Source organism: Convolutriloba macropyga, chromosome 8, assembly GCF_964194025.1.
Source record: "Convolutriloba macropyga chromosome 8, txConMacr16.3, whole genome shotgun sequence".
Classification (NCBI taxonomy): domain Eukaryota; kingdom Metazoa; phylum Xenacoelomorpha; order Acoela; family Convolutidae; genus Convolutriloba; species Convolutriloba macropyga.
Genome location: NC_134475.1, coordinates 8,062,616 through 8,075,907, shown reverse-complemented (window position 1 = coordinate 8,075,907; position 13,292 = coordinate 8,062,616). Strand labels below are relative to the sequence as shown.

The window sequence follows — 13,292 nt, the reverse complement described above, 5'->3', positions numbered from 1 at the left end:
ACATCAAGCCTAACCGGTAGTAGGTAACCACAATGCATTCTTTTGACTTTTGAATAAATCTTTACAACAAAAAGTCAGACACTGGTATAATTTTCTTGAATCAAAACCTTGAAAATATCCACCAATATGACAAAACTACAATTTCTGCCCAAAAAACTAATATCTCCACATTCTACACATTAAATAGTTCAGACACCGATATATCATAGTTACAAATAAATAAATATATGAACTGCATAAAAGTTTGTGAAGATTTTTATAAGACTATCAAAAATATGAATTTCGTAAAATTGCATTCCAGCAACAAATTTAAAGTTTTAAGGTTAAAGTGAGTGAAATTATGTCTATTAATTTATCAACAAAATATATAGGGTTGTTGAACTAAGACTTTTTGCAAAGAAGCTGGTCGATTTTAGTCAGATTGTTTGTTTAATAACGGAGAACATATTTCCAGACTCTTTCGGCACTAAATGACAGAATATTGGTATAAACTGACGTTTCAGAGCGGAGTTTTTCAAATTTTTTTCCTAAGATTTAGCAAATTTTTCCTAAGATAAACTCTGTTTAAGATAAATTGATGATCAGACAGAAATCACCTCTGATGAGACCGAAATGACCTCTAATCAGAGCAATTTGAACTCTGATCAGATCCAAGTCACCACTGACAATATCAAAATGACATCTGATTAGACAGAAATCACTTCTGATCAGATCAAAATGACATCTGATTAGACAGAAATCACTTCTGATCAGATCAAAATGACATCTGATTAGACAGAAATCACTTCTGATCAGATCAAGATGACATCTGATTAGACAGAAATCACTTCTGATCAGATCAAAATGACATCTGATTAGACAGAAATCACTTCTGATCAGATCAAGATGACATCTGATTAGACAGAAATCACTTCTGATCAGATCAAAATGACATCTGATTAGACAGAAATCACTTCTGATCAGATCAAGATGACATCTGATTAGACAGAAATCACTTCTGATCAGATCAAAATGACATCTGATTAGACAGAAATCACTTCTGATCAGACAGAAATTACCTCTGGTCAGACCAATGTGTCCTCTGCTTGGACCGAAATGACTTCTGATTAGATCAATTTGACCTCTGATCGGACCGAAATGACCTCTGATCTAACCGGAATGGCCTCTGATTAGACCGAAATGACTTCTGATCTTACCGAAACGTCCTCACATCCGACTCATCCTAGACCAATGTCCAGACTTTCATGCATTCGAACTGCTATCCGGATCCCGTATTTTTGGTCTGAATACACCCACCCTGTGTTCTTGAGTTGCGTCTGATCAGAGGTCAATTCGGTCTGGGTCCTCAAATTGGTTTCTAATTCTGGTCAGTTTTCCATTTTAGATTGTGTGTATCAAGATGATTGCAGTAACCTTAAAGATGATGGCGTCTGTCGAAGTCTTAACTACTGCAATAAGGGTCCCTACGAAATGACAGTTACAAGTCTGAGCACTGAGACAACAAATATTCTGGTCTATCGGACAAGTTTTTTTGACGACGGAGATACGGGAGCTGTATTCCGTAGCATGGACCCTGCAAGTTCGTCATCAATGACCTTCACAATTGAGGCGACACAGCAGCGCTAATTTTATTAAAACTAAATTAATTGAAAATTACTCATTTAGTTGGGGGGGGGGGGGTAGAATCAGAAGAGATCCAATAAAGCAAACCGGAGAGGACATTCTTTCTGCTCAGCTTTTACCGACAACTCTATCTGGGTTGATTAAGCCCGGTTTGGTTAAACATATTCTATCATAGATTTCGAAGTTGACGCAAATATCGATGCCAAAAAGGCTATAAATAACAACTTTCGGATCTATTCTATCCCATCCCTCGCTTAGTGCGCTTAAAACACGGGGGTTATAAATGTACAGAACATTATGTTAATTTGGTGGTGGTGGTGGTGGTGGGGGTGGTGGTGGTGGTGGGGGTGGTGGGGGGGGGGAGCAAGTGTTTTATGCACATTAAGCGAGGGTATGGGGTAGAAAAGATCCGAAAATTGTGTTTTATCGCCTTTTTTGCTCTGATTTTTGCATCGACTTCGAATTCTGAGGGGCAAAATGATTATAATCATTTATAATCTTGAAAATTGAATATTTCTTTATATATGTAATTTGTGGAGGAAATATGATTAGATATCAAAAATCCTTGTTGCATTGAATTACTGAACTTTTTTGATGTCTTTTGTTGTAATGGTGCTTATTACGGTGGAAAACAAATTTCTCTACGCAAACAAATTGTGTATTTTTATCACTCTACTGTCAATTTTTAAATATTGTGTTTGTCAATTTCAAATACCATTTCCAGCATTTCGTCAAAAAGTTCAGACCACAGAAGTTGGAGTATGCACAAACTGTACAAAATTTTAACGCAAAAATCTTTTTCATGACTATTACCGAAAACTTTGCAAAAACATTTGGTATTGACTTGGTTTTCAACTGTTTGTATGGTTTCCTGGACATTTGATTAACAATGCTTGGTGTTAGTTGGCCACATACGGTGTCCCGCTTTTTCACCCCTGTTCATTTCACCCCCTATATTTAACCCCGATTCATTCACCCCTGTATCATTTGACCACTCTATCTTTTAACCCGTCCATCATTTCACCCCGATTTTAATCTTTCTATAAAATAAGGATTATTAAGTTAGCAATATAATCATTTGGCCATGCCTCAGCGCCCGTGGGACTTGATATGAAACTATCACAACCGAACGTGGGATTAATCTCTAAGCAAACAAATTGTGCGTTCCCTTCCAGTTTCGTCCCATTTATTAGTAGTCGTACAGGAATCATATATCATCTAATACCAACCGATATACTTCCAAGTACAATCCTTGTATGACGTCACAGAAAACATACATGTTTCTTGTTGTGACAGTTCTTCGAAAAATAAGTCATTTGAAACGATTAAAATATGAGTTGTATGGAAAAATTTATGATGTTTGCATGACATAGGAAATCTTGTTATCGAGTAAATTATTGTAGCCAGCCCTTATCAGACCAACATGGGTCGCTTACAGCGCAGCCAAAGTTCGAACAAGCGGCAGAGTCTGGAAATCATTCTGCGACCTGGTTAAAAATAGACCAGGGCACTGCCCACAGTCTGCACGATCTAATCAGGGCTTTACTTGTGGTCTGGAACCCCTCCAGAATGGTGACCATTTGGTTCTATATAGTCTTCACAAATAAACAAGTCATAAAAGAACCGTAGAAGATATGGCTTTTGACAAACACCCCGGGTTGACCACCCTAAATAAATCTTGACAACCATATCCAAGTCATAGGTGATGACAAGGAAAACTTGGCAACCATAAACCTGATCCAACGGTCATCCAGCGATTGTCATTTTTTTGGTGATTAGAACAGAGAGCGCTAAAGACTAATTAGCGTCTTATATTGATGAGCCTAAAGTTTTTGCTTGTTACTCTTTAATGCCGGGCTGAGAAAACAAATAAAATGCATTATGTTCAATTTCTTTTAAAAATACGTTATAAAAATTGTCACTGCAGCTGGAAATATTAATTGCTCTCGAACGAGAGACAATTTTTGTATACATGTGCGTCTTTTATGCAGATTTTTCGTTTGACCGTTTTTGCGCTTTTCTTCCAAAATAATCTCTGACTTCTCAAGTGACTTTTTCACGCACTTCTCTTTTTTAAAATGATTTCAATTGCTCTCACTCCGAAATAAAGTTTGTTGTTCAAGCAAAAACCGATTGTTAGAGAAACGATGATAAGGCCCTGATAGCCGAGTGGGTAATACATTGTCGAAGTGCAAGAAGAGGACCCAGGTTGTTAGGGTTCAAACCCTAACATCCTCTGATGTTTTTGCATCTTTTATCTCCAGCCCCTGAATTAAATTGCCACGAGAGCAATTTTTCGGACTATAGTCTGTTTACATTTCAATTTTTTTTCATGGCATCCCCGATGTCCCAGTGCGCGACAAAATTAGGTCTGCAATCCTAAATTCTTGACCCAAGTGCGTCTGATAGCCCTGGAACTGAATCATGTTGGTTTGAGTTGAACTGGATAGGGTTAGGCAACTCATCTTTGTTTATGCTCTTCGGCCTAAGTCTTGCATACCAAGACAACTTTCATTAAAATTTATGTTTCTGAAAGTCGCAACCATGCTAGCAAATCAAGCTCTATAAATACATCATAATTCGCGTCAATGGCACACAAGTTATGGTCAAAATCGGGAAATCCCCTACTAAAAATAATATTGAGAGTGAACGTCGAACACTTCTGACTTCTTCAATAAAATCAACATATAAAAAGCTTCAACGAATATAGGTTGGTGGAATGGAATTCAGGAAATGAAAAGGTTTTGGAGGACGAAACATTTGAAATGAAAATGTAAACACAACAAAATAAAGCACAAAAAGTTTTCTTTCTGATATTGAGTTTTGTGTGTGTGTGTGTGGATGTTTCAATGAACTTGTTTTAGTGAACCTCCGGTGCACCTGACAATTGCGGGAATACACGGCTTAGGGTTACTGCTGGTCTCTGTACCACTCCTGTAGACGTCTGGATGTCGAAGCTCCTGGCTATTCCGTCTGAACCTCTGCGTGCTTTCACAATCCTCCAGAGAGGCCAGATGCCTCTGGGTGTAAAGTCCTTGAGCACCCACATAATGTCACCTTCATCCAGCTCATCATTTGATCTTTGCCACTTCGTTCTCTTGTTGAGCTCAGGAATATATTCCTTCAGCAGCCTGCTCCATTGGTGATCAAGTAGTGTCTGCGTCAATTTGAAATCCTTAGTGGAGAACCGCTGGTTGCTCTTCACAAGAGTTTTCAAACACATGTGAGTTCTGCCAAGGAGGAAGGGATTAGGAGTAAGTGGGCCCTCATCTGAGATGCTGCAGCCCACACGAGTTAATGGCCTGGAGTTCAAAATTGCCTCGGCTTCTGCCACAACTGTCTGGAAAACTGAGAGTGTTAGTTTCCGACTGCCCAGAACTATTAGTAGACTCCTCTTTGTGATCTGTATCAGCCTCTCCCAGACTCCTCCGAAATTTGGTGCCAATGGAGGATTGAAAGTCCACTGAATGTTCTGGTGAGCCAATTGCAATCTGATGTACTCGTTGTCTGGCTTGTAGATTCTGTGGAACTTCAACTTCATTGCTTGGCTGGCTCTAATGAAGGTTTTGCCATTGTCACTCACAATGAGGTCAGGGTATCCACGTCGTGATACAAATCTGCGGATGGTCATAAGAAGACAATCGGTTGTGAGGTCATGGCACACTTCTGGGTTGACAGCTCTGGTGACCAGGAATGTGAACCAGCAAACGTACTGTATCTGGGTGCCCTCTCTCTTGTCCTCAATGTAGAATAGTCCAAACATGTCCATTCCTGTGTTGACGAAGGGGTACTGCTTTTTTATATCTGGGAATCTGAATTCAGGCAGGTTGGTCATCTTCGGTCTCACATTGTCTGCCCTCCATCGTCTGCAAATGAAACCTGTATTTCCCCAGACTTCTCAGCGCCTTTCTCAACCAAATCATCAGGAAAGTCTGTTGCAGTTGAGCCTTCACTTGTTCCACTCCCTGATGGCCACAGTCATGGTGAGCTTTTTCAATCAACAGCCTTGCAATTCTGCTCCTGCTATGGAGAACAAGGGGATGTTTCGCAGTGTAGGTTAGAGGTGCCTTGTTGAGTCTTCCTCCTACCCTCAAGAGTCCGATGTCATATAGAAGAGGAGTGAAGGGCATCAGCTTCTCTCCTTTCTCAAAATTGCTTCCCTTCAACAGTGAAGAAATTGTTCCTGAGAAAAACTCGTTTTGGGACATTTTGATGAGGTAGTTCCTTGCCCCGTTATCATCTGATGCAAAATTGTCAGTGTTGGAGGTCCCAGTTGATTCGTTTTGTCTTCTTGTTCGGAGTTTTGCCTTGAAGCGTCTTATTGCCTGGAACACCATTCTAGTAGAGTTGAGTAGTCGACTCCATGTTGAAAGTGTTTCAACCTCAATGACCGGCGTCTGAAGTTGTGTCGCTTGTGTAGCGCATATGTGGGGATCCCTGTCCTCTGCAAAATTCAGGAGTCTTGAGGTGTGCTTAGAAAGTCTGGTGGTTGAAGCCACAGATTTGGTATGTCATATGGGGCGAGGCCTCGTGTGCCGTGGTCAGCGGGATTCATCTTTGCAGGGATGTCTCTCCAAATGTCCGGGTTGGAATTCTCGTGATTTTTTGGTCATTCTGTTGGCAATGTACATCTTCTGTCTTTTCTTGGATTGTATACATCCAAGTGAAGCGGTGCTATCTGTCCAAAAGAGTTTTGTCATCTCGCTCTCCTAGAACCCAACTAGCTCTGCTCCAAGTGTTGCTGCTTCCAATTCCAGTTTTGGAATGCTCAGCTGCTTGATCGGTGCCACCTTTTGTTTTGCTAATCACATTTTGTGATGTGCGAGATCCATTGGCGTTAGTTGTCCTCATATAAACTATGGCAGCAATTGAACTCATTGAGGCATCGGTGAACGTATGAAGTTGATGGGTCCCATAGGTGTTGGGAATCAAGCATCTAGGATTTTGGATTGAAGTCATGCTGTCGAGCTCATCCATCCACTCCTGTAGTTCCTGCTGGTAGCATTACAAGACAAGTTGATCCCAGTTTCTTCCCTCTTCAATGATTCTTTGGAGAATGCATCTAATTCTGATGGCAAAGGGTGAAATCAGTCCAACTGGATCGAACAGAGAAGCTGCCATTGAAAGAACCTTTCTTTGAGTTATCTGTTGTCCTGTGTAGAGAAGCTTTGGTTTTGCAAACATTATTTTGTCAGTCATGGGGTCCCACGTCTGACCAAGGATTCTTTGGGCTTTCATTTCTGCCTTGTCTTCTTCCAGTAGGTTTTCTAATGCGGCTGGTTTGCTGCTCAGGAACTTTGTCAGATTGAATCCTCCTGTATGTAAAGCTGTTTTGATCTCCTCTGCACTTCTGCGGGCCTCCCCTTCAGAAACGTAGTTCTGCATGAAATCCTCCATGTAGAACTGCTGCATGATTGATGTGTGCGCATCTGGACTCTCTTTTTTGTTGTCCTTTGCACACTTCTGCAGAACAAAAATCGCACAAGAAGGTGAGCATTTGGCTCCAAAAATGAGTCGAATGTATTTGAAGACCTTTTCATAGCCATTCTCTGTCTACAGAAAACGGAGATAGTCCTGATCTTGTGGTTGGATGCCAATCTGCATGAACATTGCCTCGATGTCAGCTGTAATTGCGACTGAGTACTCTCTGAAGCGGAGAAGAAGGCCATGCATGTTGCAGAGTAGATCCGGCCCTGTCAGCAATGCATCATTGAGTGAGATACCATTATATTTGGAAGCAGCATTTGTGACACTGCGGATTTGATCTGGTTTCTGTTTGTTGACCACTGGGTGATGGGGAAGGTACCAGACAGAGTGTCTGCAACTGGGGTCTGCAGTTGTGATGTAGTTCTTATCCAAATCTTTTTTGATGTTTTCCTCGTAGCGTTCTCTCAATTTTGTGTCCCTCTCCAGTCTCTGCTACAGAGCGTGGCCATGAAGTAGTTGTTAGGGAGTATGATGTCTTTCTTCCATGGAAGTCCAATCTGGTATCTGTCACCAATGTGTTTTATGGTATCATTGAGGATGGACAGAGCTTCTTTGTCATCTGAAGACTTTCCCTTTGAAGAACACTGATTGAAGTACACTCCTTCAATTGTCCAGAAGAGTTGGAGAAGATCTTCATCTGGATCGTCTTATTGTCTGCTGATATGATTGTCTGCTGATATGAAAAGTGTTACGCTTGTTTGACTGTCCGACCCTCTTCTCTGTGTACCTCTGAGGAATGGGCCCTGTCAGTGTCCGTCCAAGCAGAGTGTTGACTCTGTATGGGGTGCCAGTGGGTCTTGTTGTGCACTGTCTGGGAACCGTTGCTGTGAATGCATCTGCTCCCATCAGAATTCCGATCCAGTTGTCTCTGATTGTTGGAAATCTTATGTTCTGGAGGTGAGAATGGTCTCTGCAGATCTCATTCAACATTTCAATTTGAACTTTTGGCATTCGAAACTCCTCCATTGCTGTTGCGTACACAGGGACTCTGATCACAGGACAACTGCTGCACAAAGCTCCTATGCCGATCATGACATCTGCTGTTTTAACTGAGTGTTCACCGTGAAGTGAAGCTAGTGGTAGGGATATGTCTTTCGGTTGTTGAACTTCAAGTGGATCAGCAACCTTCTGTGTTATTTAAGTGTTGTCGCTGCCATTGTCTGACAAAACATAGGTCTCAATGCAAAGATCTCTGTTGAAAAGTGTTACTGTTAACGCCTGCAATTGTATCTGCGGTCTGATCCATGAAGTTTCCTGTTGGTTGCTGAAAGTGTAGTTTTGTTGCGGAGTAGTTGCCTGCTGTTGGGCTACAGTGCGCTGATGGTTCCTCTGCTGTCTGTTGTTGTTGTTCTGAGCGATCATCGGCTGAGGGTGAAAACCATTTTTGTTCCAGTTGCCCAGGTGTGAAGTGCTGCTGTTAGATCCACTTTGTCTGTTCTGGTTTCCACTCTGTTGGTTGTAGTTGGTTGTAGTCTGCTGCCTTTGGTTTTCATTATTAAAGTTACGCCCATAGCTTGACTGGTTTTGGATTGTTTGGTTTCTGAAGACATTGTTTTGTGAGATTGTATTCCAGTTCTCAATTGGTTGTGCATTTTGTTGTTATTGCCTTGCATCTGTCCTATGGAGCATTGAGTGATGGAAACCATTGCATCTGTCCTCAAGGCACCCTGTTTTTGATTGGCAGAGACTCTTTTCGTGACCTCTTAGACAGTTAGGGCAGAGATTGAACCTCCTCACACAACTCTGTCGGTCATACACTGACTTTTCCAAGTATTCGGTACAACGACCAAGGTTGTGGTTTTGTGAGCAGAGTTGACATGACACATCTGGTGGCCCCCTTCTAGAAAAAGTGTTCACTCTAGTTCTCTGTTTCCGTTGTGGGGAGATCTCCTCGCACGCCTCTGCGTAGGAGTCAGTCTAATCAGCAAACTGGGTAAGGTTAGGTTGACAAAAGCCTTGGCTTCTTGTGTGTTGGTTCCATCTGATTATCATACTAGCGTTCAGCTTGGTTCTGGCCATTCTCAATACAGCTGAAGACTTCAGATCAGCTTCAAAATTGTGGATCCGGAAGGTTTGTACAAGTCTCCTCAAGAAAGACGATAGGCTCAAAAAAGAGTTTGGTTCATCTAATCTGGGTTTCGGCCACTTCTCTAATTGATCCAGATATGCAGCAACAATATGCTGCGGTTTGCCAAACTTTCTGGCCAGTTCAGCAATGGCTTCATGGTAGTAATCCCCATTGTAGGCGTATCCACTTATGGAACCTCTTGCTTTATGTGTTACGAAGTTTTGGAGGTATGTCATTTTTTGGGCGTCTGAGAGGCCACTGTTGTTGTGAATGGTTGCTTTGAAGAAACTGAACCACTGATGCCAATTCAGAGAATCACCTGTGAAATTGTCAATTGAAATCTTAGGCAAACTCAATGTGTTCTGTATCATCAGTGATTGGTGTTGCATTAAGTCTGGTGGGCAACTCGTGAAGCCATTGTGTGGGTTGTTATTATAGCCGTTGTTATTGTGTCCACCAGGTCCGCTGAAATTGTTCAGTGGTAGTTGATTGATTTGCGGTGTGTACCTATGGCTCATGGTCGGAGCAGCTTGTCTATTGTTGTGAAACGAACATGGTTGTTACAAATGCCCTGCTCTGCTATCCTCACTCTCATGTCGGCTCTGTCCTTGAACATTGTTCTCTTCTCTCGATCGTTCATCTCTTCTCAGTGCCCCTGTGAGAAATTCCCGTTGCCTTTCTCTCTATTAAATGTTCAGAACGGATTGAGAATTATCAGGGTCTTCTGAGTCGGACGATTCAGCGTTGTTACTTTCCTGATAGTTGCGGCTTCCGAAATGATGTTTCATTGCTCTATTGCGTGAAGGGTACTGTTTTCACAATAGATTAAGGGAAGGCGCTGCTGATGTGTTAAAAGCAGATTCATTGTCACTTACATCCGTTCTGTGTGCTTTTCCACTCTCTTTGCATTACAGCTTGCTTATGTATCTTCCGGCAGATTCATTAGCAAGTGATGTCAACTCTTCACTTGTCAGCTGTAGCTTCATGAGTTCAGTGCAATTTCTGTCTAACTGCTCTTTTGAGACCTCAAGAGTTCCAAAGTTTCAGGTAGTATTCTTAGACCTTCGTTATTATTGCTTTGTTCTTCAGAGAAGTCTTTTATAGCGTTCCACTCTATCACTTTCAACTGAAGTTGTTGCATTAGGCTGTTCTTTGCTGATGATGATGCTTTGGACTTGTTTGGCATGTTGAATGTGTTAGAAGACTTTTCTTATTTTACAAAGTTTATACTGCACTCTTACTGCACTATGTTTCCTTGTAACAGCCTTATTCTATCTTTTGTTATGTTAAACCTATTATTTAAATGAGGCTGTTGCTTACTGTGCTTAGCTACATGTTTTTTTACTAAATGTTAATTTGCCATGTTTTTGCTTCTCACAATCACTAATCAGTGAAGTTTGATGATGCTTCGTTAATCAGAAGTTGTATAGAGTTAAACCTTTCCACTAATCAGTGAAATTCTTACAAACGTAGACAAATGTAATTTTTGTCTAGTTACCTATTTATATTTCGAGCGCGATAGAAAGAACCCTAACCTTTGGTGGCTAATTTTTGACTAATGTGTATGACTACTGACAATAGTGGGGGATAACTTCACGTTCCTATAAACCTTAATGTAGCAAGGGCATACCAGTCCTTGAAACTAATCCCAAGTCAATGTGTGTGTGTGATAGTGGTGCTTTAACTTTCACCTAGAGGAGGACCTACTCCTTTTAATTTAAAACTAATGCGGAATTGAAAGATCCAACGATACCTAGACGCCTATTAAAATCCAGCCTTCGAAATGAGACATTCAAATCTGCAAGTAAAGCTAGCCCATCTGTCGTGACTAGACATCCCACTCAAGCATCCTTCTCAGGAGAACTCTCATCTCAGCCTTCTCTTCTATGGCCAGATTAAAAATCAGTTGGATCTTTTGTGATTGATGTTTTTGATTAAAAATATGTAAAGTTATCAAAGCCAGAACATGAAATGTGCTACTTGTCAAATGTCTAATTTCCCCCCATAAATTCAAAAACTCCCCAGTCTGAGTCAGGCAAGTTTCAAATGTCCTTTTTTAACCCTAGGATACGCCAGAAACGTTTATGCTCTTCGGCCTAAGTCTTGCATACCAAGACAACTTTTCATTAATATTTGTATATCTGAAAGACGCAACCATAGTAGCAAATCAAGCTCTATAAAAACATCAAAATTCGCGCCATTGGCACACAAGTTATGTTCAAAAGCGGGAAATCCCTTACTATAGATAATAATGAAAATGCGCGTCAAACACTTCTGACTTCTTCAATAAAATCAACATACAAAACGCTTCAACGGTAATAGGTTGGGGGAATGGATATCAGGAAATGAAAAGGTTTTTGAGGACGAAAGTGTAGGTGGGGGAGGGAAAATGAGGGTGTGGGGGGAGATAAAATATAAAGGAACTTGGTTCCTTTACAATCCTGATTATTTTTTTTCTTTTGTTTTCTTCTGCCTTATTCCGTGCACAGTTTTAGACGTGCACAGTACTGATACATGCTTGTAGAATTGCAATTTGACGTGCCCAGTACTGACCTGGTCTTGCAGTTCTGTCCGGGGTGATATGAATCAATTAGATTTTGATTCAAACTGAGTTATTGTCCAAATAATTTTTGCCTAATCTTTGCTAAATCAAATTACCCAATTGAAATTTTAGCTCAGTTACCAACAACCCACATTGATTGATCGTTTTTTGTGTTCAGAACGCGTGCTCAACTTTTGTTTTCACATTATCTTTAGGTTGGAGTTACTAAATACAGAAAAGTGTGCTACTGAATAAACTATTGTAGCGAGAATTATAAAATAGAAATTGTATGACAATTGAAAAAATTTCCTGACTCTACCACAGTTGTTTCATTCTCTGTTCTTGAGAAATTATAGAGCCTGATGAAAATATATAAGGTCATTACTGAACAGATCAATTCACAACCACTTTTTCTTCTGGGAATCAAATTAAACAATTTATTTGTCAAGATAACCATACAGGGTCCGACAGGTGTTTTAAAATTTCTCGTTCAATTCAATACTAAAAAGGATTATCAAAATCAGACTCGTCTACCAGTATCTACTTTATGAACAGATTTTGGATAATTATTTCAACTTTTTAAATGGTGTAAATCGATCTTCAGTAAAGCGACATAAGGGCGTATTTGTATAACTAAAATATTTTCTCAGTACCATTTTTGTGGTCAATTGTTTTTTTGGAATTTGGTAGCCAAGTCGCGAGGTAGTGAATAAACACCAAAATAACAGTTGTCACATTCCATTTCACCCAACTGTATTCACATTTTCCGCCAAACCTATTCGTATTCAGTTTTTCACAATTGCCCTAAAGCGCAACGGTCAAAAGAACAATTTATTTCCTCGTTAAAACTGTCTTCCAAAAATTTATACCGGAAATTTGGAGTGGCGGCATTGGTACAAGAGAAGAGAGTAAAAAGTTGTTCAGAATTAAACACCCCAATGCCTCATATCTTTCTTAAATATCACCCCATGCTTGATTATTAACTATCTGCTCAAGAATGTTACGGCTTAGTAAAGAATTTCAAAACTGGAAAAAAACTTTTTGTTCGACTTTTTAAAAATCAAATCTCGAACACAATGCGATGTTTTTTTTCAATTTTGTCAAAACAAAGCCGTTTGCAAGTTATGTCTGCGTTATTATAGTATATTATGAGCTCTTGTTCCGAGAAAAATCTTGGCCGTTAAAATTCATATCAGAAAGCCACAATCAGAAAAGTTCAAAATTAATTTTGTTAAATTTTTCCAAAAAATGTTTCTCTGCACTCAATGCAAAAATTTTAAGAGGTAAAAAATTTAATTAAAAATCCATTTGCGTAATTATAATTATAACATGGAGGCTCGGTAATGTGCGCTCCCACAAAGAAATACGAACCAGCTTATCCACATTTTTTGATTAATTGTCTACTTTTAAAAATTCAAATACTCTTCAAAAACAAATGGTGTGTGAAAAAAAATGCTTCCCAATAAATAACTTAGTGAAGTAAGTTATGCAACATTAGTGGGTCGATGGGACCTTCCACGATAAGGCTACAAAACAAAACAACAAAAAAATCCAATAACAACAACGAACTTT

At 40.0% G+C, this 13,292-nt stretch overlaps 4 protein-coding genes across 4 annotated transcripts in view; 1 reads left to right on the top strand and 3 right to left on the bottom strand.

Moving 5' to 3' along the window:
- LOC142344349 (uncharacterized) overlaps positions 1-1,626 on the top strand; it is a 101,269-nt gene extending 99,643 nt beyond the window's left edge. The window contains exon 26 of the mRNA XM_075395937.1: positions 1,410-1,626. Within this exon, the coding sequence (XP_075252052.1) occupies positions 1,410-1,626 (217 nt within the window). The remainder of the gene's footprint in view (positions 1-1,409) is intronic.
- Positions 1,627-4,483: 2,857 nt separating this feature from the next.
- Positions 4,484-5,392, bottom strand: LOC142344348 (uncharacterized). The gene has a single exon (XM_075395936.1). It carries the CDS (start codon positions 5,390-5,392, stop codon positions 4,484-4,486), a length of 909 nt encoding a protein of 302 aa, XP_075252051.1.
- A 1,235-nt stretch (positions 5,393-6,627) lies between these two features.
- Positions 6,628-7,035, bottom strand: LOC142344347 (uncharacterized). The gene has a single exon (XM_075395935.1). It carries the CDS (start codon positions 7,033-7,035, stop codon positions 6,628-6,630), a length of 408 nt encoding a protein of 135 aa, XP_075252050.1.
- A 141-nt stretch (positions 7,036-7,176) lies between these two features.
- Positions 7,177-9,696, bottom strand: LOC142344346 (uncharacterized). The gene is made up of 5 exons (XM_075395934.1): positions 9,109-9,696; positions 8,717-9,027; positions 8,320-8,650; positions 7,822-8,238; positions 7,177-7,542 (listed from the first exon to the last, which is right to left on the bottom strand). Exons 1-5 carry the CDS (start codon positions 9,694-9,696, stop codon positions 7,177-7,179), a joined length of 2,013 nt encoding a protein of 670 aa, XP_075252049.1.
- Positions 9,697-13,292: the final 3,596 nt, after the last annotated feature.

Bases quoted from the DNA above. Each gene is read 5' to 3' on its own strand.
- LOC142344348 (XM_075395936.1), bottom strand. From the start codon at position 5,392: ATGGACATGTTTGGACTATTCTACATTGAGGACAAGAGAGAGGGCACC.
- LOC142344347 (XM_075395935.1), bottom strand. From the start codon at position 7,035: ATGCAGCAGTTCTACATGGAGGATTTCATGCAGAACTACGTTTCTGAA.
- LOC142344346 (XM_075395934.1), bottom strand. From the start codon at position 9,696: ATGAGCCATAGGTACACACCGCAAATCAATCAACTACCACTGAACAAT. The intron at 9,028-9,108 runs GCTAGTATGATA...TTTGCTGATTAG, and splicing joins TGGCCAGAACCAAGCTGAAC to ACTGACTCCTACGCAGAGGC. The intron at 8,239-8,319 runs GTAACACTTTTC...TAAATAACACAG, and splicing joins TACAATTGCAGGCGTTAACA to AAGGTTGCTGATCCACTTGA.